The sequence below is a fragment of the Beta vulgaris genome, chromosome 7 (genome assembly GCF_026745355.1).
Source record: "Beta vulgaris subsp. vulgaris cultivar EL10 chromosome 7, EL10.2, whole genome shotgun sequence".
Lineage (NCBI taxonomy): Eukaryota > Viridiplantae > Streptophyta > Magnoliopsida > Caryophyllales > Amaranthaceae > Beta > Beta vulgaris.
In genome coordinates this window covers 52,677,566-52,699,532 of record NC_079208.1, presented here as the reverse complement: position 1 = coordinate 52,699,532, position 21,967 = coordinate 52,677,566, and the positions used below count along the sequence as shown (strand labels likewise).

Here is a 21,967-nt window from a genome sequence, read left to right as displayed (position 1 = left end):
CCATGACTTGCTGAAATCTGAATTTGAAACATTAATTAGCTAGTAATATAAAATAGATGAAGTAGCCACATAAGCTCATAACTCATCTAAATATTCCAATGGCCGGTGAATTTCGCAATCCATAATCTAACGTGTCATTAATTAACTGGTCAATTCCCTAACCAAAAAACATTTCCACAACGTGCCAAAGAAAAGAAGCTCCTCCACATCACGTTGAAAATCAAACCCTCCTAAAAAAAACAAAGGTCAAAAAAACAGTCACACTTCACCTTCTCCTTCTAAAATCCCAAAGCATAAATTCTTTCCTCTCTCTCTACTCTTTTCAACTCCACTACCTTCTCTTTCTCACCATTTTCTCTCTCCTCAACTCAACAATGGCGGACGACTTCCAAAGATCAGTACAACTCGGTTTAAAGCTCTCAAAGCGTATTTACTACGGAAAAGATCCATCAATGAAACCGCCGCAACCTCCGCCATCAATGGAAAAATCGTCGGAACAAGAACCGCAGTTTCTTCCGACGTCTCCGATGGTTTACGCGGTGGTTTCTGATCCTATTGTAGTGGATAATCCTGACATTCGAAGCTATCAACCGTATGTTCATGGCCGATGTAATCCTCCGGCGTTAATTCCACTTCATCTTTATGGAATTGAAGTTGAGGTTGATTGTTATTTGGATATGGCGTTTGTTAATTTCACTGGAACTTGGAGGTTGCATTGTGTTGATGGAAATAGAAGGTGTGATTGTTGCCTTGCTATTCCTATGGGCGACCAGGTAATAGTTTTTTTTTGTCCGCTCCTACTTTTATGGAGAAATCGCGTGCATTCATGTACAGAAAATATATTTCGTAGAAAAAATAGCTTTCAAATTTTATTTGAACATATATTTCGTAAAAAAAATAGCTTTGAAAAAAAAGTTCATTGTCATAGTATACTACTCCATAGAGTAGAGATTCATGCAAACTGGTACTTGGTCGAGTGGTAAGATTGCGTCTTGAGCATGTATTTTTTAATTCATATGAGCTACGAAAGCCGGTATAAAGTATAAAGAAGGCGAAGGGGCATTTGAACCTATGAAATTCACAACACCTTAATCTTAACTAATAGGCCAATACATCTATGATATAACTCGAGCCTATATCATTGCATAGCTAGGTCGGTTAGACTAACGTGTGCGAGGTTTTAATCATGTGGTTTCAATCGAGTATAACATTTCTCCTTACCAATTTTTAAAAGAAGTTGGTATATATCTTTATAAAATAAACAAAACACAAAGGACATAAAAGTTCATGATATAACTTTTGTTCAGTTGTTTTTTTTTTTTTTTTTTCATTTTTTTATTTTTTTATTTTTATGGAAAGATGAACATAGCGTAGAGGTCATAAAAATTTTGTGCTATAAATTGTTGTTTTAGTTCAATTTTTTCTTTGATGGAAGGTAAAGGAAGCGTAAACGTCGCCTATCTAAGACCATATAAATTCCTGCTGTAAATCGTTGTTCTTATTTGAATTTTTTTTTTGGTTTTTTAGTTAATGTCATTTACTTCCTCCGTTTCAATTTAGTTGTAACACTTTAAAAATCACGGATTCTTGGATAATTTTTGGAGAGGAGGGAGATAGAGAAAGTAAACAAAAGGTTTCCATGTGATAGGAGAAAAATAGAGAGATTCTATTATTCAAAATGAAAGTATCACAACAAATTGAAATGGAGGAAGTATTTAATTTAAGGCTTTGTTTGGTTGACAAAACAAATCACGGGAAGTGCAAATTCCTAGAAAGTAGACGTGTATGAAGTTGTTTGGTTGGCAAAACTATGAGAATTTGCACTTCCTAGAAAGTTCTACTTCCTCCAAAATGGAGGAAATTACTTACCTAGGTCCCTCTACTTCCCATTATCAACCAAACACAATTTTACATTTCCTAGGAATTTCAAATACATGGAAAAAATAACTTCCTAGGAAGTATGACTTCCTATATACAACCAAACAAGGCCTAAGAAAGTTGGCTGTTTGTATAGCTACTGGAAATGGTACGTTCTGATTTTCAAGTTCTAAAGTAGTCTTTTTGGTGCAATTATCTGAATAGTATTTTTATTTTTGGTAAAAGTAAAACCATTTTGTGGATGTACCGACAAGTGAATCCTAGAAGAACCTTGTAAAGTAAAAAAATGCAGATTGTCTCATTTGAAATTTTACCCGATGATTTACTTGGATGACTGAGTAATTGTTAAAATTGGTGCTACATTTGTAACTTGGATTGTCGATTTGTCGTGCACACAGGTTTCTTATTCTAGTTATATGAAGCAATTCTTCATAGTACAATCTTCTTCAATTACTCCTATTGAAGATGTTTTGATCTACTCAATAGATTGACGTAAAAAAAATTTGGTGCTAATGAAAGTGGTGAATGATAATTAGAGTGTTCTACTTTCCTCAGTGGGATACCAAACACCCCTTCAATACATAGAAATAACACTTTAATCAATGTTGGACTACTATTTATGGATAGGTATAATTACAGTCATTCAGCAAAGAAATTCTTGGTCATGAAGGACCAATGGACCCCATATTGCCAGCAGAAATTAAATTTATGTCACCATATTGTACCATATTGTTGGTGACTCAACATCAACGAGCAATTGTGATGGATTTTGTTGCCAATCTTTTTCTTTTTAAGAAGACAAAAGGTGCCATACCCCTTTTGAAATAGTTATTAAAGTGAAAGTTTCAGAATAATTCATTGTAGTGGAGAAAAATCTGGGTGAGGGTGTTTTCTCTATCATGTCAATAGTGACACTCCTATTAGGCTATTATTTTGTTGGTGTGTAGTGGCTATAGTTGATCTGATTCGTATTTGGGATGAACTGCTTGTAATTTTCTGTGATAGCGTGATGCCCCAAGACAAAAACTTTGCATTTGCGTTTCTGGCGTAAGGTGCAAATTAGTGAAGATATTTTTGGACAATTTAGATTTTGTCTACCTTACTAGTAATTTAAGAATCAAGATAGCAAATTGCTGAAAATTTATATTTGGACTGTCCTTTTTGCTTTTGAAGATCCATGTTGGGACCGGAATTTATTGTGTAGAGGGCAATGTGGGTCTCTTACTCTCTTAGTGTCAAGCAATTATGGTATATGGCCCTTTCGTACAGGTTGTTCAAAAGTATTTATCTTCGCATGGTCCCATTAAAGGATCATTTGATGCACCCATGCTGTTAAACTTTGTGGCTAATGAACATGTTTGTGGCATGTAGTAACAACGTATAGGTCAATTTGGCAATCTTGTCAGGATAACTTTTCCTTTTACTATATCAAAATGGATAGTCCTGTTGGTATGAACTTTGATGAAATTTAATTTACGCTGAAGTAAAAATTAACTGTTGATTCTTGATGAAAATAAATATATCTTTTTGTTGACTCACAATGATGCATAGAGTGATATCTATAAGGTACTACTATGTATATATAGCATTCAAGAGGATAGCTAGCGATAGTAATTCTAGGATAAAGGTAGTGGAGACTTCATCTTTCGGACTGCCATTTTCGTCCTTCATCAGTCCATGCTGAGACTGGTATTCCTTGATGGGAGCCTAGTATGTGGGACTCTTACTGCCAAGCTATGCAGATGTGGGTCTTATAAGACAGCGATCTGAAAACCAGGACTTATTTGTCAGTGGTCCCTTCTAACAATTCGAGATGTCATTTATGTTATATTGTCAAATGTCGTGGCTAGTGAACAGATTTGTGACACGTTTCCTCATGAAAGAAATCTTGTGCCTGATTCTTGCTGTGGTTCAATTATCATAATTCAGTATGAAATGTGTACTCTCAAATAGTATGGAAATTAAAGTTAACTGATGGTTCCGTTTCTACTTGCTCATAATTGATTCTAAATGACTTCAAGAAATAGAGAACTTCTTCTATCTTGGGGTCCTCTGAGATATTCTTGTAGATAGTTTTCTTTGATAGATTTCTGGTTTTAATACATAGAAATATAGGATCTTTTATAATGCAACAGTTATGCATTAAGATGTGATGGTAATGTGTTATCAGAATATGCTTACCTGATCTATTGATTTCTAATGTTCAATACTTGCAACATTTATCAATTATGTATTGAACTGCTGACTCATCCTCATTTGCACTCTCTAGCTGTTAAGGAAAAGAAAAATTAAAGTATGAGACACTATGCCAGTTTTAAGCGATTCCTGCTTCTTTCCCGGGCATGCATTTTACTGCTTGAGTGAGATATTGTGGGCATCTAGCTTATTACATTCATGTTTAAATATTAAATTATGACGTATAATCCAAGAGTTTTTCATCTGTTAATTATCTGTTCGACTGGGAATCAGCATCTACATGATTCCAGCATCCTGCACTCCATATGAAAGCCATACCCCTTAAGTTATTTTGAACTAAGCATTTGTTGTCTTTTACTATATATGAGTTATAGAATTATTGGATATATCATATTGATCATTTCTGGATGGCATACCGAAGATGCACCCTGCTGTTCTTGGCACTGCATTTTTATCACTATCCAATATCAATAACGTTGTGCATCTTGACCTCCCTACCGTAGAACTATTCTATCGGGGTGTCGTGTATATTCTTAATTTTTTTGTACTTGTGTCTCATTCTGCAATGGTTGCTAGTTTATATTTCAAATATTTATATTCATTTGTTTTGAGCGCTCAAGGATATCATAATTTGGCTAACAGGGTTCAGTTCTAGGTTTTGACATTGAGGCTACTGGAGGGTCATATCTTTCCCAGTTAGTCAAGGTAGAAGATGCAGAAAATCTGGATGGATCAGACAAAGGTGAATATGGAGGCTTCCTGAAGCAAAATATTTTCACTCTGAAGATCCCAAAGGTAGGTTTTGACATTACTTCTACTGGTTTTCCTGTAGCTGATGATATCAAATCTTTGTAGTTTTATACTTGATACTGGAAACTGATCGATCCCAAAGGGTAAGTATTGAGTTGGTAGTTCTTTTCAGCTATCAGCTCTAGCCTTGTCGTATTTGAGAAATTAAGTTTCCTCGATCTAGGTCATGAGTATATGATGGGGAAGGATATAGAATTGGACTGTATGCTCATGCTAATTATCTATTGAATGATTTGGAACCTTTCGACATACTTTTTGAATTCTACTGCAATAAAAGGACTTTTGGATCTGTAATACCAATATACCATGAAACAATATGGTCTGCTTTCGAAACATTGAAGTTTTGGCCGAGTAAATAGCTTTTGCAGGCAAAAACCATGGTCACATAAAAAGAGTCATTTGCAAAATAATATCTATATATCTGCTTATTCTGAGTTTTTGAAGAGTCACATAGATTCGGAAGATGATTACAAGACAAGGCAGTCCCTCTTTCATGGACCAAAAGAAGTGCATAGATAGATAGATTATACAGTATACATATTTAATATATGTGTATTACATTGAAGTCTTGATGTATTAGTTACTATCAAAGTTTATCTGTCATTCTAGGTGGAAGGAGGATCCAAGCTTGTGGTCAAAGCTAGGTGGTCCCAGAGGTTATTATACCAAAATGGCGAGCTTTCGCTGACTTTGCCATTTAGTTTTCCAGTTTATGTTACTCCAGGTGGGAAATTTTCGAAAAAACAAAAGATACTTTTGAATGTCAATTCTGGTACGAGTACGGAAGTTCTATGCAAATCTGCGTCTCACTCGTTGAAGGTGTGCTAGTCTTGCCCAATGCTTTCACTGATTTTCTCTAATATACAGAATTAATTGGTCCTTTTATGATTATTGTAAATCTCCTAGGAATTAAAGCGTCAGGTTGGCAGATTTGCGTTTTTGTATGAAGAAGAAGTTGATATTTGGTCGCAGACTGACTTTGAATTTTCCTATTCAGTAAGACATTTAAATTATCCCAAATTATTGAATGACATGTTTTTCTAGTATATAATTTACATATATCAATTTACATAGTGTTGGATCTTGAATGAATGGGACTTTTGGGTTTCATGCTTATTCAAGTCGTGGGTTTTCTGCCCTCCAGGTCTCTTCCAGTGCCATACATGGTGAATTTCTTTTGCATTCTCCTACTCCTAATGATTCTGATCAAAAGGAAACATTTGCCCTTTATCTTCTCCCTGGTGAAGCCCAGAATAGAAAGGTTTGTCTTCATTAGACATGAACTCCTTTGTTGACTTTGAATTTGCTGATGAATTTCGTTTTTGATTTTGTTTTTCTCTTACTGTCGTCGTATTTAGCAATGTCTCATCATATAATTGATTAAAGGTTCAATGATCTTGTCTATTATTAATGCCTTTTTCATCAACTTATTAGGCTTTTAGGAAGAGAGTAGTATTCCTTGTTGATATAAGTGGTAGCATGAAAGGAGGTCCTATAGAAAAAGTCAAGAAGGCAGTCTTGGTATACTTGTCGAAGTTAAATCAAGACGATCTATTCAACATCATAGCATTTAATGGGGAAAGTCACTCATTTTCCTCGTCAATGGAACTGGCAACCCATGAAGCACTACAACGCGTCAGTGAGTGGGTCAGCATAAAGTTGATTCCAGGAGGAGAAACAAATATTTTGCTCCCTATGAACCAGGTTTTTAATCTTTCTTTTGACAAATTTGATTGACTACAAACAGTGTTTATGTGTTATTCTCAACCTGGCTTGTATGTATATTTACCATGGGGTACAGTGATGATGTTCATACATGTAAATGACTGTAGATACAGCCGCGGTGCTTTTTTTGGAATAGGTTCTTGATTTATCTCGTGACTAAATTGATTGACTAAGAAGTACAAACACTGTATCTGTGTAATGTTCAACCGAGCTTACAGTTGTTTTGTAATGCAATATGGTGATAATGTCCATACATGCTATTGACTGTTCAATATTTGAAAGCTTTTTTTTTGGCAAAAAATGCTGTCTTGTCCCTCCATCAGACCTGCTGATTAGTAGCAGGTGTTTGGCCACAGTGTCCTTTCTAATCGAAGGTGGTGGTGGTATTTTTTTTATTGCCTTGCTGGGAGTATAATAAACCTGGTGTAATTTTTCATGTTTTTTTCACTGGACAAGTTGTGACTTGTGAATGCATAATACCCTAATGCGTATTTTAAATTTATGCCTGTGTGCTGTCTTGCCTGTTTACAGGCTCTAGAGATGGTGTCACATGAAAGGAACTCAATGTCTCTTATATATCTTATTACTGATGGTGCTGTTGAAAACGAAAGAGACATTTGTAATGTGGTCCAAGATTTTTGTGCCGCAAAAGACGGAACACCGTTTCTCCGTATTTCTACGTTTGGCATAGGTAAGCATCTGATTTTGTTATCTTTGACGGAAATAATTAATGTAGGGGATCTCTTAATCTTTTTTAATTCTTTTTTGAGGGAAAGGGGAGTGTTGTTAAGGAAATTACAGGGACTGTTTGGCGTCTGGTAGTAGGGTCCTATGGAGGGAGCTTTCGGTTTTTGTTGTTTACTTTGCTCTGTATTCCCAACCTACCTACTTGGCGACTACTTGGTATAAGGAAAAAAGTTAGCCCAACCTGTTACCAATGATCTAGGAGTAATAAATGTGCTACCTATGCTGTTAATGGCTTGCCTAGTTGCCAACTATTGCATTAACCTTCAGTGTTTAGAACTTAGAAGGCATGAAATTGTTTTGTAGGGCCATTGCGTACATGCTGTTGTTACTTATTATTTGAATCTTCAAAAGTGCATTTATGTACTGTCTGAGTATATGAACATGAAATATAATGTTAAACATCTATGTGGAGTAGACCTGTCAATGATGATATGCAGTATCATGCCAGTCTGAAGTACTTCCTTCAAGAGTCAATAATACCCTTACCCTTATGTATCACATGTGAGGTTAAACATTTTGTTTGGCTTATGGCTATGGTGTAGTTTCTGAATCACTGTCTATCTTATTGATGACCTAAATTCATTTGTTACTTCTGTTTCCATTAGGCTTTAGATAGTAGCTTTAGTATTTTCCTGTTTAAGTAAGGTCTTAGGTCGTAATAGTAGCTTTAGCATTTTAAAATGTGTTTCAGGTTCATAATATTTTTGGTGGGGGTTGATTTCAGGCTCATATTGTAATCACTACTTCCTACAATTGCTAGCTCAATTAGCAAAGGGCCATTATGATGCTGCTTATGATGCTGGTAACTTCTAATGACCCTTTTTTCAGGCTTAGCTTCTCTGCTGTGTCAAATTATGTTTTTTTCATTGTCTTCCTTACATTATTGTTCTATAATACAGTGCATTCGTTTGTTTCTTTTTCTTTGCTGAGAATAATATGGTGCTATTGTGCTTGCCATGATCACAATCGAACCATGGTAGAATTGTGATAGCATGTCTAAATTTTGTCTGAATAATAGTATATATTTGTTTGTTGAAAGAATTACTATATACTTCTAATCACATATAACAACTGATTGAATGGAATGATTCTTTTATACAATGATTCAATGAGTAATTTCGAGCTCTTTTCATATTATTTTTAAGATTACTAGTAGTATCTATATTATTACATTCAAATTATGAAAATATTATATTTTATGGTTAGTAATATCAAATACTTCCCGTAGATTTATGTAATATCAAGATTTAGTTTATACATATGGTTTATGGCTGTTATACATGTATGTAGTTTCCTTATAAAAAAACAAATAGAGGGAGTTAGCATTGTGGATCGCTTGGCTATAGGGACACTTGGTATTTGTGGAGTCTTCGGTGTATTTACATGGCGAATATCTATTAATAGAATGATTTCAAATTTCTACCTATTCAAGAATACCCATCTGCAAGAATGGGAAAAGTCTTTCTCCAAAGAAAGCCTTTAGAAATTTGTGATTCTATGTGGTATTAAGAATGTTTTGAAATACACGTCTAATAAAGTTAACGTTTTGAAATAACTGCCATGAGTAGATCGCTTTCGCACTGTGACACTGTCACACTAATGAGTTAATAAACAAATGGAAGAATTTCCAGGGTGTGAATTGACAAACATTATCAACTACTATTATTGTGAAATAAATGTGTAACTGTATTTGTTACTTCACTAAAGTTAATGGGCAGATGCAGAAAACCCGTGATGTATAGAAGAAAAGATATAAAGAAAAGAGACCATTTATATTATCTCACTTTTTTCCTGGAGTGAACTCCCTCATGTAGTCTGTAAATACGTGAAAACACGGAATAGGTTTTAGCCTTCTGAAACTACCTTTGAAATCTTATGTTATTGCTTATTCATCACTATTATTAGCCACTATTTTTTTCTCTTTAAAAATGTCTTTAACTAACAATTGCAGATATATTCTGTACGAAACAAGCTTGTGAATGAATGCCCTTTTCTTCCAGTACTCTAGGTTCTAAAAAGGAATAAAATGATATTAATCATTTCGATATTGATGCTTGGTCTTGTACGTAATTGTTGGAAATCCTTATGAGTAATTTCAACACACATGGAGCCTTATGGCAGTGAGTATATGTATTGCATTTTCAAGCTAATGCTGATGGAAAATGTATAAACAAAACCCTTGTTATTTTGCTGGCAGATTCTATTGCTCCTCGGTTGCAGAGGCTTTGCAGAAAGTCTTCGGAAGTAATTCTTTCAAACATTGAAGTTGATGGCTTGAGCCATGTTGAATCACTCACGGTGAGATCTATATGCTTGCAGCAAGTTTCTAATAGAGTTTGTTCATTGCTATCCTCAAGAGGATTACTTAGTGTCTGATTCAACATTCCCTTGCAGTCCTTACTCCTGTGTGCTTTAGTGTAATAAATTTTATTGTGAAGGGATAGAATGCTTGCTGCAATCCAAAACATTTTTAGTTGCAATGCCAAAATAAACACATTATTAGTTTGAAATCACAACTATCTGAGCCTCTGAGGTGCTTACAAAGATAACAACAGTATTAGAGCCTGAATTCTAAAAGGATGGTGCTTGCTACATCGAGCAAGATGGTCCTTTTTCTCTGCTCACTTGTATCTGGTGCAATATGGTCCTGTAGACCCGACATTTTCATATCTTCATGTTACCCCTTTCACTCTTTTATTTTTGGTCTACCTCTACTTCTAGTATCTCTATATCCTAAAGCTCTTTTCTCTAGAGTGGCGCCTCTTATTGCTAGGTGCTGAGTACATCCAAACTACCTGCAATTTGTCTCCTTCCTCTTATTCCCAGTAGTTTACATTGTGACCCTAGCGACCTGCCATGAACCATTATAGTGCGGATATTCTCTTTTCATATTATCATACACCTACCTTTAACAGATGCACCTCTGCACGTTCATCTTCAGGACATTCTTTCTCAAAACCCAAGATTCTAATCTGTTTAGCAAAGTTGAATGAACAGAAGTTGTATAAAATTTGCCATAAATAGGAATTGTATCTTGAAAGTTGACTGTCATGCTTCTAATATGGATGGTAGTACAAGGTTGCAAGTGCTTTTTAAAGGGAGAAGCAGAGTTGTGGTGAAGGGGAACAATGTGGAGCTAAAATGTTAGCTACAACTGAAATATGGAATTTGAGATGCATAGGATGGATTTCATAGGAAACTGCAGAGCTTTGAACTAGAGTCTTAAGGTTGTCAGCTATGGACCGGTACGTTGTCGTGTTTTTGTTTCCAACTTTTATGTAAACTAAAACAAAACTATGGAAACTACAAAAAGTAGTTTAGTTTCCAGTTTCTTGTCGACAATTTTCTGTATAAGCATCGTTAGAATAAATTTGAGTAATTTTAAGCTCATTAGAGAATCTATAAACAACTTAATAAGCTTGAGCAGTTAGGACCTTGACTCAGGTCTGACCTGCCATGGTCGGCTAGCTCTGTATATTTGTGACATACTGTTTTCACTTATGCAGTTAGTTTTAGTTAGTAGATACACATCTCTTACAACTATCAGAATCTGTCTGTAGTTAATATTGTTAGAAGATCTTCAGGCCAGAAACGAATGACGTTCTAGAAGCTGAAGAAACTACTCTCTTATTTATCATTATATTACTTGATTGCTTAACGATCATGGTGTACAAAACAAAGAAGTCTTGTGTAGTTGGCCATCAATGAAGATGCAGGGCAGGCATAATAATGTATCAGATATCTGACCTCTGATTATATACATAATACATGGATGAATAGAGATGAATGTCGTTTCTCGTTTTCTGAGATGAAAAATAGAAGCTCATTAATGAGTAATGTTCTAATGTATCTAAAATTCATTTATAGATATTGGTCAATGATAGTAGCTTTCATCAAATGGCTTCTATTTATTAACATCTTCTTGAGCTTACTATGTGCAGTTGTATCCGCCTACTATTCAAGACCTTTCAACTGAATGTCCTGTGATTATATCAGGAAGCTATGAAGGCAAGTTACCAGAGTCTCTAAAGGTACGTGGTACCTTGGCAGACATGAGTAGCTTTGTGACAGACCTCAAAGTATCGAAGGCAAAAGATATACCTCTAGACAAGGTAATCTCATTATTCTATTTTGCAAGCATAAAGATTGTTCCCCTCTTAAAATAGTTGCCTTTTCTGGCTCACTTGTTGAAAGGCATTTGACATGAGTAGTTGTTCATTGCATTGAGCGTTTGGATAAGAGTTTTCCCCAGTCACCAAGATATATTTGTTTGTATTTGAAAATTTTGCTCTTTATATAGCAAAGAGGGATTTCACAGAATTTCGTGAAATTAATTTTTGTATCCCCATATTTCGGTTTTTCTTTTACACCTCATTCGGTTTTTGGTTCCTTACCTTTTCTCTTGCCTTACTCCTCTCACTTTCACAGTTCACTATCTCATTTTTCTTTGTTTTAACTCTTCTTTCTTTTCCTTTTATTCTTTTATTTGTCATGGATATTTATGTAGTAGTTTAATGGAAAAGTAGATGCAAAAAGAGATACCAACTAACAAAGGAGAGTTAATATATTATATTATTGGTGTGACCATACCAAAGGATAAAGAAGTGTTCAAAATTCAAACTATTTTAGGACAGATGGAATAGAAAAATGTTCATTCAAACTTCAAACTATTTTAGGACATGTGGAAAAGAAAAATGTTCAAACTATTTTGGGATGAACAAATATCCTTTTATCCTGCCCTTTCTTCCAAATTTATGTTTCTGAATAACTTTTTAACTAAATTCTCCTAGTTCCTTTACGTTTTTTTTTTGTTTGTTTTAATATTATGTTTTATGCTATGTGTATTTGTTTGTCCAAGCTATGCGTGTGACTTTGATACTTCAAAGATGGTGCTGTGTGCTGGATGGAAACTTCTTTGGACTTGTATTAACCATTGTGTCTCGTTATTATTTTGTTGCATGAATGACCTAATTAATATTGTTTGTTTTTGCCTTGGTGAACGAAAGTTGGCTGCAAATTTTTTCACTATGTCATTGTTCATTTGATATTTCAGTTTTTATGACAGGGAATATTAGTCTCTTTTGGAGCTTTCCCTTCTGACATTTTTCTTGAGTTATGGTAGGTATTTGCACAGACACGGGTCGACACACTCACGGCAAAAGCTTGGTTCACGAGAAGCAAAGAAGTTGAGAAGCAGGTTGGAATATTTATGTTCTTACTATATATCTATCTATACATTTTTAACTATAGCTGATTATATTTATATAATTCTTGTTTCCTTTCTGAGTGTTCTTGTAGGTTGCAGATATTAGTATGCAAACAGGAGTCCCGTCTGAATACACTCGGATGATTCTTTTCCAGACAGATTCTTGGAATCATGGACCAGATGCCATCACAATACAAGGGGTATGTACTTAGAGGAGATCGTATTTCTTCAAAGTTTAAAGTTACTGTTATGATAGTAAAGCTTCTGACGAACCATCCCATTTGGTAAATTCTTTGAGAAACCCACCTAGCTCGGACTCTGGTACCCATGTCCGACACGGGTACGTGTCCAAGTGTCTGACTCGGCTATTTTTTGGAACTTTTTCAATTTTTTGGCCCAACACAAACTGTGCAAGTGTCCCACCCATGTTTGAGTGTAGAGGATCCGACACGGGTACTTGAGGTGAAATGAAGAATCTGAGCAAGATGTGGTCCATGCTAGACAGATTTCAGATGATTTCTTAGTGGAATTATGACTATCTTAGTGGAATTATGACTTAACGTTCCTTGAATGCCCTTGTGTGTTTCACTGAATATCTGGGTTTTTCCAAATTTCAAGGCTAGGTATACGAGTTTCGAAGTCATGATATTGGTGGAGTTATGACTTGAAATGGTCAAATTATCACTCAGACAAAATCATGAGGACAATACTAGTTCAAGCTCTTTATCCATAGAAACATAAATCAAATTGTTTGAAACATGGCAACAGTAATGTAAAAGGTGGACCTATGCTAGGATTTTGTATTACGGGGTTATTTTTAAATTACCTACTATGTTAAGTAGGTCTCATTTATTTTTTCATATCGCACTCAATGTAGTTAGGTCCATCACATTTTTTTGGCAACCAGTTAGGGATTAGGTTTCCAAGAGGAGTACGTGATTTCAGTCTTTAGCAATGTAATGGAGAGAGAATCAAATACCCACAACTCTTTTTATACAACTGGGAGATGAGGATGGCCATGAGTGTGATTCACATTTTGATACTGCAGGATCTGAATCTGACCTAACCAGACCTCCAATCTGGATCTCCTCTTAATTTCCTGCAATGAGTAAAAAATATACGATCTATGACACGTTCTATAATTTTTCATTTGGATATTTTAATTGTCCTCCTTTTTATCGAGGCCATTTCCCGTCCATAAACAACTATGACTTGAGACTGCGGAAAGATGAGTGAAATAGGGAAGTGTGAGATGAGTAGCCAATTCAGATGGCGTAGCAACATTATTTCATTTTGATACTAGTTTTTTTTTCTTTTTTTTACAAAAACATTTGAGCAATAAACCAAGTTTAAGACTCTCTTTGTTCAGAAGTAAATGTAACATAAGGGGAAGAACACCAGAGGGGTAGATGAGGGTGTGCAAAGAGCCCAACAGCACATGGCCTCCAAAAGCATAAAGGCCCCAAAATATATTATTTTGAAAATTTTACTTCATATTTGAAGAAATCAACCTTGTTTTCCACCCTTAATAAATTGTCAATGATTTATCTTTAGATTTTCAACTTTCCATCTTTAGAACTCTAACTTTCCATCTTTATTTTCTATAAATTTAGGGACCCAATTTTCATGTTAGAACCGGGGCCCCAAAATCTTCAAGACGGCCCTGGGGAAGAACAAGACCCAAGAAGGGTAAAGATAGAGAGAAATAAAAAGAGGGGCACATGCGATGAATAGAGAGATAGAGAGAACTCAATGTCAAATAAATTAATATTGCATTTATTTTGAATCTTTTATATTTATATTAGAACAGTGGAAGTACTTGCTTAAAATTTCTCTCTTAGGTAACAAGTGACCAGCCAAAAGCAGAAAACATTTATATTAGAACAGTGGAAGTACTTGCTTAAAATTTCTTTCTTAGGTAACAAGTGACCAGCCAAAAGCAGAAAAAGGATTGAAGTCGTGGTGGACCCTGAATGGCCTCTAAATTTAACCTACCTGCGATTTGGATTTAAACTTAATAACCCTTAATTCATTTCGACATTTCTGCAGAAAGAGGCATATGACAAAAGCAGTACACTGAAGATGGTCAGAAGTCAGAAAATAATGGTATTGCAGAGTCTGGGATTTGGCTTTGGAGATTTGATCAAGACAGCTGAAAATTTGCCTCCAGGGGTTATCATAAAAGCACCAGATACAACAGATTTATTAGTTAACGCTGCTGCCGGTTGCTGTGGCCGGTTGCTTGATCGGTTCTGTTGCATGTGTTTCATACAGGGGATATCGAAGTTGAGTGATCGATGTGTAATAACTCTATCCCAGCTCTGTGGTGCCCTCGCATGTTGTCAGTGCCTCGATTGTTGTTATGATCTTTGTGACAGTTGTTGTTAGCACTAAGCTGAAGTAAAATGTACATGCAACTATGCAAGAGATGTGTATGTATGTACGTATGTATAATGCATCTCAGTATCTATGTATGTATATGCATCAACTCAACTTCCTCTTATTGTAGGAGTATTCGTGGTTACTTCACATGAATCTAAGAACTAGCTGTATCAATTGCCCCTTGAAACCCTGATCTCAGCCAGTGAAGAGGCAAAGGTAGGAAAACGACAGGAATGAATAGTTGAAATATAACAATTGAAATATCAACCATCAACATTACTTGCTTCGTAGTGGAGTTCAACTGTTAAAGCATTGTCACGCGAGTAGATTGCATGAAGTGAGTTGCCGAGTTTAAAAGATGCAATTTTGGACGTAAAGGGTCTAGTACTCTATTCACCAAACAATTCGTTACATAACATGCTATAAAATGTGACCGATTCGATATTGGGTTGATTTTTTTTTGAGGTGGCCCAACCTGACCCGTCATTAAATCACCTCTGCATGAAGTTATTGAAGTATATATGTGGTTTCAATAAATAAAATGTGAAAAATTAGTAAACAAAAACGTCATAAATATTTGATTTGGTGAATATGGTTCCAACCATATGTTCCTGGATATCTTATGTGTAACCTTAGTAAGGCGCAAATTTGCTTTAACCACATGTTCTTCTGATGGTGCATGGAAAAGCATAGAGGAGCTATGGGAATTGCATCTTCTGCCCTTCACTCAAAAGCTATGGCTTGTCTAAGAGGCCTACAATGGGCTTCACTAGGTTTATCTAGTATTCAGATTCACACTGATTCTACTAACTTGGTACTTGCTCTTCAAAAAACACGACACAACTTACATAATTTTACAATGGATGATCCATAATCTTGAAGACATAGCTAGTTCTTTTCAATGGTGTGGGGTTCTCAAAGTTAGTTGTTAGTAGGTCTCACATTTATCATTCAACAGTGTGTTCTCGTTTGCTCTAGTTTTAGTGCTATGTAATTTCTTTTTTTGCAAATATCAAAAAAAAGAAAGAAAAAGAATATGATTCCAAAAGTTCCAAGAGTATACGGATAAAATGTGAGTTGCATGTTCATTAATAAAATGATCACCAATGTAGTACTATTATGCTATATATTTTCGGATTAATCTTATATTTTCAAAATATCTTTTTAAAAAAATGTTCATAGGTAGATGATTAGAAATATTAGCGGTGGTGCATTGAAACACATGACATTGCAACTAAAAGCACATCGAATTTTTTTCAAAATTTCTCCTTTAATTCTTGAATGTAGGGAGCTCTTGCAAAAGCTTAATGAAGTGAAGATCGAGCACACAAGGAGGGAAGGGAACCGGCTTGCAGATTGTCTAGCCAAGAAAGCTAAAGATGATTGTATGAACATTACGAGGGAGCTCTCAAATCCCCCTAATTTTTGCATGTCTACATACATCTCGGATTGTAATAACTCTTTATTTAGTACTTAATTAAAGCTTTCCATGTTCACCAAAAAACAAAAGTGAGACTTATAATAATTTATGACACCGGCTAGACGGCTAATATTTTTATTTTTCAAAATGATTCAATATTTTCTGGAAAAGTTATTATAAGTTCGCCTAAGGGCCTGTTCTCTTCGGCATAAAACAGCTGAATCTGAACTGAACTGAATTGTAGTGAACTGAAATGAATAGTGATATGTGAGAGTAAAAGTATTGTCAAGAGCTGAAGTGAACTAATATGCACTGAACTGTATTGAACCGAACTGAACTGAAAATAAGCTGAGAAACATACCTTAACTCTAATTCTATGTTAAACTATATTTTCAAATTTGGAGAGCTGAATCCACAGTTCGACACGATTACTTATAATTCCAAAAAGTTTCCACAATTTTCCTTCTCCTTTTCCCGCTCTCTTAATCTTCCTCCTTACATGTCTTTTCAGCCAAGAAATTATCCTCCAAACTTCCACATTTCTCATTGTTAACCAGTTTTACTTCCAAATTTCACTCCTAAATTCCAATTAATTTCATCTATGGCTTCACAATTTCGCATATATCTCACCATCTTCATCATCTTCGTTTCTTTTCATCGAAGCAGGTAAATTGTGCTTTTGATTTTTCTTTCTGAATTCTTTCGTTTGTCTAAGTAACGCTACATTATTGCTGAATTTATCTTCCAAATACGTCAATTTGTTACTGAACTCGATGTTAAATTGTCGAATTGTCCGATGATTGAATCACATATCACTAAAAATCAATAGTGTGCTTCGGCGCAATTCTTTTTTAGTAATTTTCATGTCGATAGATGATCTCTGAGATTATTTTAATATAACGAGATGTCAGAAATTAATGTAAGGCGATTTCGATTTCGTAATATCACGATGATCATGAATGTTGATATAATGTTCAGTATTGTAGTAGAATTATGCATTGTGTTTCACTAATCTATTCGTGAATCATGATGGACATTGTGCTGTTTGAAACTTAGGGTTTATAGTTGTGCGGTAACTTTGGGTGTCGGCATGGAAATGTGTGGAATTTTCTTTGGTTGATGTTGATTCTCTTCCATGTGTTTGTTGATGTTATGATTTAGTATCCATAGTAGTCCATTTATTGATTTAGTGAAGACTTGAACTTCTTATTCTGGTATTTGGAACTTTTAATTTCTCACTCATTGCTCTTCAAGAAAATACGCATATTGATATGATTCGGGAAGGGAGGTGAAGATTGAAACGGGAAAAGAAAAGAGTCAAAACAATTTTTATTTGTAAATATGGTGGAGTATAAGAAAAAGCTTCTACTATAGAATGGTGAGGGTTTTTTCAACTGAGGTGCCCAAGCTAATGGAAGAAGGATAGTAAACATTTATTTCGGAGTGTCTCAATTAAATATCATATAGAACTTTGGGGTGGACAGATTACATAATAAGAAGTGCTTTTTGATGATTGTTTCCTATATGTTCTTATACTTTGAGTCTTCGCCTCAAGTGTAGATGAATCACATAAGAAGTCATACTCTCCTCTTGTCCCAATATTGATATATCCCTTTCTCAAAAAGTTAGATCTCTACGTTGATTTTCTTGTGTGACTCTCGCTTGAAGGCCTTTTCTTAAAACCATTCATTTGGGAGGGTTTTTGAGTGATTAGTTGTGGGTTCAAAGATATGGAAGTATATCCTAACGTCAATTTCACCTTGTGGTTCATGGACTCTAGGAAGTAGGATTTTATTAGGAAGACGTTTTTCCCATGTATAAGCATCTTCTAGGAAGTGGGAAAATGTTGTTTAGCTGAACATGGGAAGTAAAATTCCCACGCAAAGTTCCACTTATCTCGGGGGACCTAGTTAAGCAACTTCCTCCATTTTGTTGTGGACTTTCCAGGTTTTTGTCAATCAAATAATACCACTATATTCCTCATCATAGGAAATTATACTTTCTCATGATTTTTTATGTCAACCAAACAACACCTTAGATGCATGTAACATCCATCTAGCTGAGAATTATTACTTGAATATGTAATGGTTTGTTGAACTTTCAACATTAATGATCTATGTCATCGATTGAGGTTTTGTGCAGATACCATTATATGTTTCATGGACAATTTTTAACGATCGGATCCTGTTAATCCCTTAGTATCAGATTTTGGTTGAACTAAGCTGGAGTGGACATGAATTACGATTGTAGAAAGTTTGTAAACAATCATATTTCCAGCACCTAGAGATATTGATGATTCTTTACTTCAACGCACATGGCTCATCTGCTCCATGAATTGCCATAAGTTTGCTTGTCTGCAGTTTGAACTATGGTAGCTCAGTAATTATTGAGTCAGAATATTTTAATTGCTAGTAATTCCACTAGTTGCAGTTCCAACGAGATCAAATCCCCTGATCTATATAGTTGTTTGTATGGGATTGTTCATTTGACTTGATTTAACGAGCTCAAACTCATATGTCTATGCAGGTTTTCATGCTGCGGAGAAAGGGAGAAGGAGAAAACATTGGCTATTATAAAGCCAGATGGGCTTTATGGTAACTACACTGATGAAATTAAAAATATAATTATGGATTCTGGGTTTGGCATTAAAAGGGAGACAAAGATTCAGCTTGATGTGGATAGTGTGAAGGCCTTCTACGATGAGCATTCATCTAAAAGCTTTTTCCATAGTCTCGTCAAGTATATGACGAGGTATGTGATTAAGCGTTTTTGACTTCAAATTCTTAGTCATTTATTTGCGGTTCATAGAATTTTTTTCTTACTTACAGATTTATCTTGTTATCTATATAATCTGTTTTTGTGCTCCCTCCATGCTTTGTTCTCTGTCCACTCAACTAACAATTACTTGTCATTCGAACTCACCAACGCAATCTTACTTAAGTCAGATCTGAGTAGCAATGCAGTTGGTGACAAATCTTTTATCTATGCGCATAACCTATGAGCGAGGACCCTTATTAGAAAAATGGAGGAGAGCAGTAGTTAGTGGATTTCTGGATTTCTGGATTTCTGAGATACAATTGGGACTATCGTATTTGTATGGACCTTTCGATCCCTGATTGGTAACATTTTGTTATCAGATTATGCTATGTCCTTTTCTAATAATTTCAGACATCTTGAAACCTTTTGACGTCCGAATAATATACTCGGCTCATTAAGCTATCTGCTCTTCTTAATTTAATGAAATGATTGGCACCAGGCAGTTAAAGTGCATAAGGTTAGATGTGGACTGGAAACAATGTACATTTTATCAAGGAAGTATATTACGTACATTTGACCTGGCCTTACCCTGTCTCGGGTGAGGACCACCTTAGCAATGTAGGAATTATATTCATGTTGATGTTTATGCACTGGTATCAATTGGTCTAAAGCTTAATGCCCTATCGGTTTCCTATCATGTTTCCTTAACAAATATGAACTGTTTCAAGTAATTTCACACAAGTTTAACAATTTTCGGTGCATCATGGTCAATTATATTGTTGGCTATGGCCAAGGTATATGTTTCCTACATTTGGTAGACTTTGTTTTCTGTGTGAATAGGACCAGAGTGATGTATGTGGAGGCTGCTAAGCTTTCTTATCTCTGCTAAACATTTTCCAGAGTGTTGTATTCAGAGCAAAGTGTCATATTGCTCCTTAAACAAGATTGTATTCTGATGTGATATTGGCTTGTGCCAATTCTCTCTATACCTTGATAGCAATGCTATAAAGCCCAAATATTTTATTTAGACGGAACTGATGAGATGAATCTTTTCCCCCTTCTGTACTTTGGGAGGAGGGAGCTGGGCTCTATGTTTGTAGAATTAATTTATCAATAATTGGCATGAAACACATCTTTATCATGGCCTTTGAAGCTCTTACCAATTTATTGTTCTTTATCTAGCGGTCCAGTCTTGGTAATGATTCTGGAAAAGGAAAATGCTGTCTCTGATTGGCGCAAGTTGATCGGACCGACTGATGCAGAGAAGGCGAAGGTCACTCATCCTCAGAGGTTGTTAGGATTTCCGCAACCCTTCCCCTTTCACTTTGGAATTAAAGATGGTTTGCTATGTGCTGTTGCAATCATGCATGTTTCAATGAGAGAATTATTGATCTCACTAAATTTGGCTTTTTTCTTTGAACCTTTTTTTTTTTCCTTTTTAGCATCAGAGCTATGTGTGGCTTCAGCTTGGAGAGGAATTGTGTCCATGGGTCTGATTCAGTTGAATCTGCTTCAAGGGAGATATCATTTTTCTTTGGTATGCTTGATGTTCTCTTCTATTTAAGTTAACTAATCAATAATTTCCTAACTTGTATACAGTCAAGATTCAAGAAACCTGCTACTAAGCAGTCTTCGATCTGTTGGTCATAGTAATTGGCTAATTGCCTTTGCGTTAGGTTACTTGGTATCCTGGTATATGTAATTGGGACATCTCATTTAGTGATGCAAACTAGTGTTTTAGATGACGTGCTGGAGAATTACAGGAAGAAGAGATCTCCCTATTAGATATTGGGCAAACTTTTACGTAGCCAAAACCTGCGATAACAGGCTATCCTGGTTTGTCGCAGCACCGAGAAATGTAACAGAAATTGAGAAAATAATAGACTACAATTTGTAGCTCGCTCACGCAGACACCACTGCAATAGATGTATGTCATGTATCACAATGCCAGTGATGAACACCATTCATCAAGTACTCCCAATTAGATATACTCTTTAGATTAGTGGATGGCAAGTTAAGACTTAAGATTTCACTTAGAATACCCTAAAGCTGCAATTCAGGATGAATAAGTTGTGAGTCAACTTGATAGTCTTAAGATTTAGATGCTATCTTGGTAGTGAAATGACTGAACTTAAGTGAAGAATAATATTATTCAAGGAGCATGTTTTATCAGTAAAAGGTAAATATTGATCATCTGTTTGGACTTTTGGTTTACTATTATGGGAAAGCAAACAGAAAAAGAATCGTTTGGCATGCTCGACTCTTTGAACTGAAAAAAGTTTTTTGTGACCTGTGTAATATATTTTATATGCTGCTAAGCCATTTACTAATTCATGTTCTCTATTCTTCATTTGTTCTTTTTGGCTACAGATTTACAGAACGCAAGCCATGATGAGTTGTGAAGGTACACTCCAGAACGAAACCAAATTTTATGCCTCTCATATTGCATCCCTCTTGTGTAAACTGCTAACATAAAAATCTGATGTAATATATGATGATGCTAGTTTTATGATCTAGGTCTAGTATTCTCTATTTCCAATTAGAGGCTTTCACAAGTGGCCAATTGTTGTTTACGGAAAGGAGGTGGTAACCTAGGAAACTTTGACATGTTCAATTCCAAGCTTTGTGGATGGTGTAATATCTTGAGAAATCTTCATTATTTGCATCAGTAACGTTTGGAGAAATCTTGATTGTCTACACTCTGCTGGAGAAAGAGAAATTTTTTACTTCTCTTTTGTCTTGTCATAGCTGGCTCTTTCTTCCGCTCTTACCCGATTAGGGGATAGCCAGAGCCCAACACACACCCACCCACACTGACACACACACACACACAGCACACAGACTCA

At 35.4% G+C, this 21,967-nt stretch overlaps 2 protein-coding genes across 4 annotated transcripts; both read left to right on the top strand.

Moving 5' to 3' along the window:
• The first annotated feature begins 234 nt into the window (after nt 1-234).
• LOC104899734 (hypothetical protein) lies at nt 235-15,091 on the top strand. 2 transcript variants are annotated; one of them, XM_010686989.4, is made up of 13 exons: nt 235-773; nt 4,717-4,869; nt 5,494-5,703; nt 5,791-5,880; nt 6,029-6,145; nt 6,319-6,588; nt 7,141-7,300; nt 8,081-8,158; nt 9,554-9,654; nt 11,298-11,468; nt 12,479-12,553; nt 12,655-12,762; nt 14,612-15,091. In XM_010686989.4, the coding sequence occupies exons 1-13, from the start codon at nt 375-377 to the stop codon at nt 14,948-14,950; spliced, it is 2,271 nt and encodes a 756-aa protein (XP_010685291.1). In that variant the 5' UTR covers nt 235-374; the 3' UTR covers nt 14,951-15,091. The 2 variants fall into 2 exon arrangements, with proteins under 2 accessions (XP_010685291.1, XP_048503738.1); XM_048647781.1 differs by lacking the exon at nt 235-773 and adding an exon at nt 4,016-4,033.
• Nucleotides 15,092-16,801: 1,710 nt separating this feature from the next.
• Nucleotides 16,802-21,847, top strand: LOC104899731 (probable nucleoside diphosphate kinase 5). 2 transcript variants are annotated; one of them, XM_010686984.4, is made up of 5 exons: nt 16,802-17,030; nt 18,891-19,115; nt 20,304-20,411; nt 20,570-20,658; nt 21,492-21,847. In XM_010686984.4, exons 1-5 carry the CDS (start codon nt 16,966-16,968, stop codon nt 21,521-21,523), a joined length of 519 nt encoding a protein of 172 aa, XP_010685286.1. In that variant the 5' UTR covers nt 16,802-16,965; the 3' UTR covers nt 21,524-21,847. The 2 variants fall into 2 exon arrangements, with proteins under 2 accessions (XP_010685286.1, XP_057252215.1); XM_057396232.1 differs by having other exon boundaries at nt 20,564-20,658.
• The last annotated feature ends 120 nt before the right edge of the window (nt 21,848-21,967 follow it).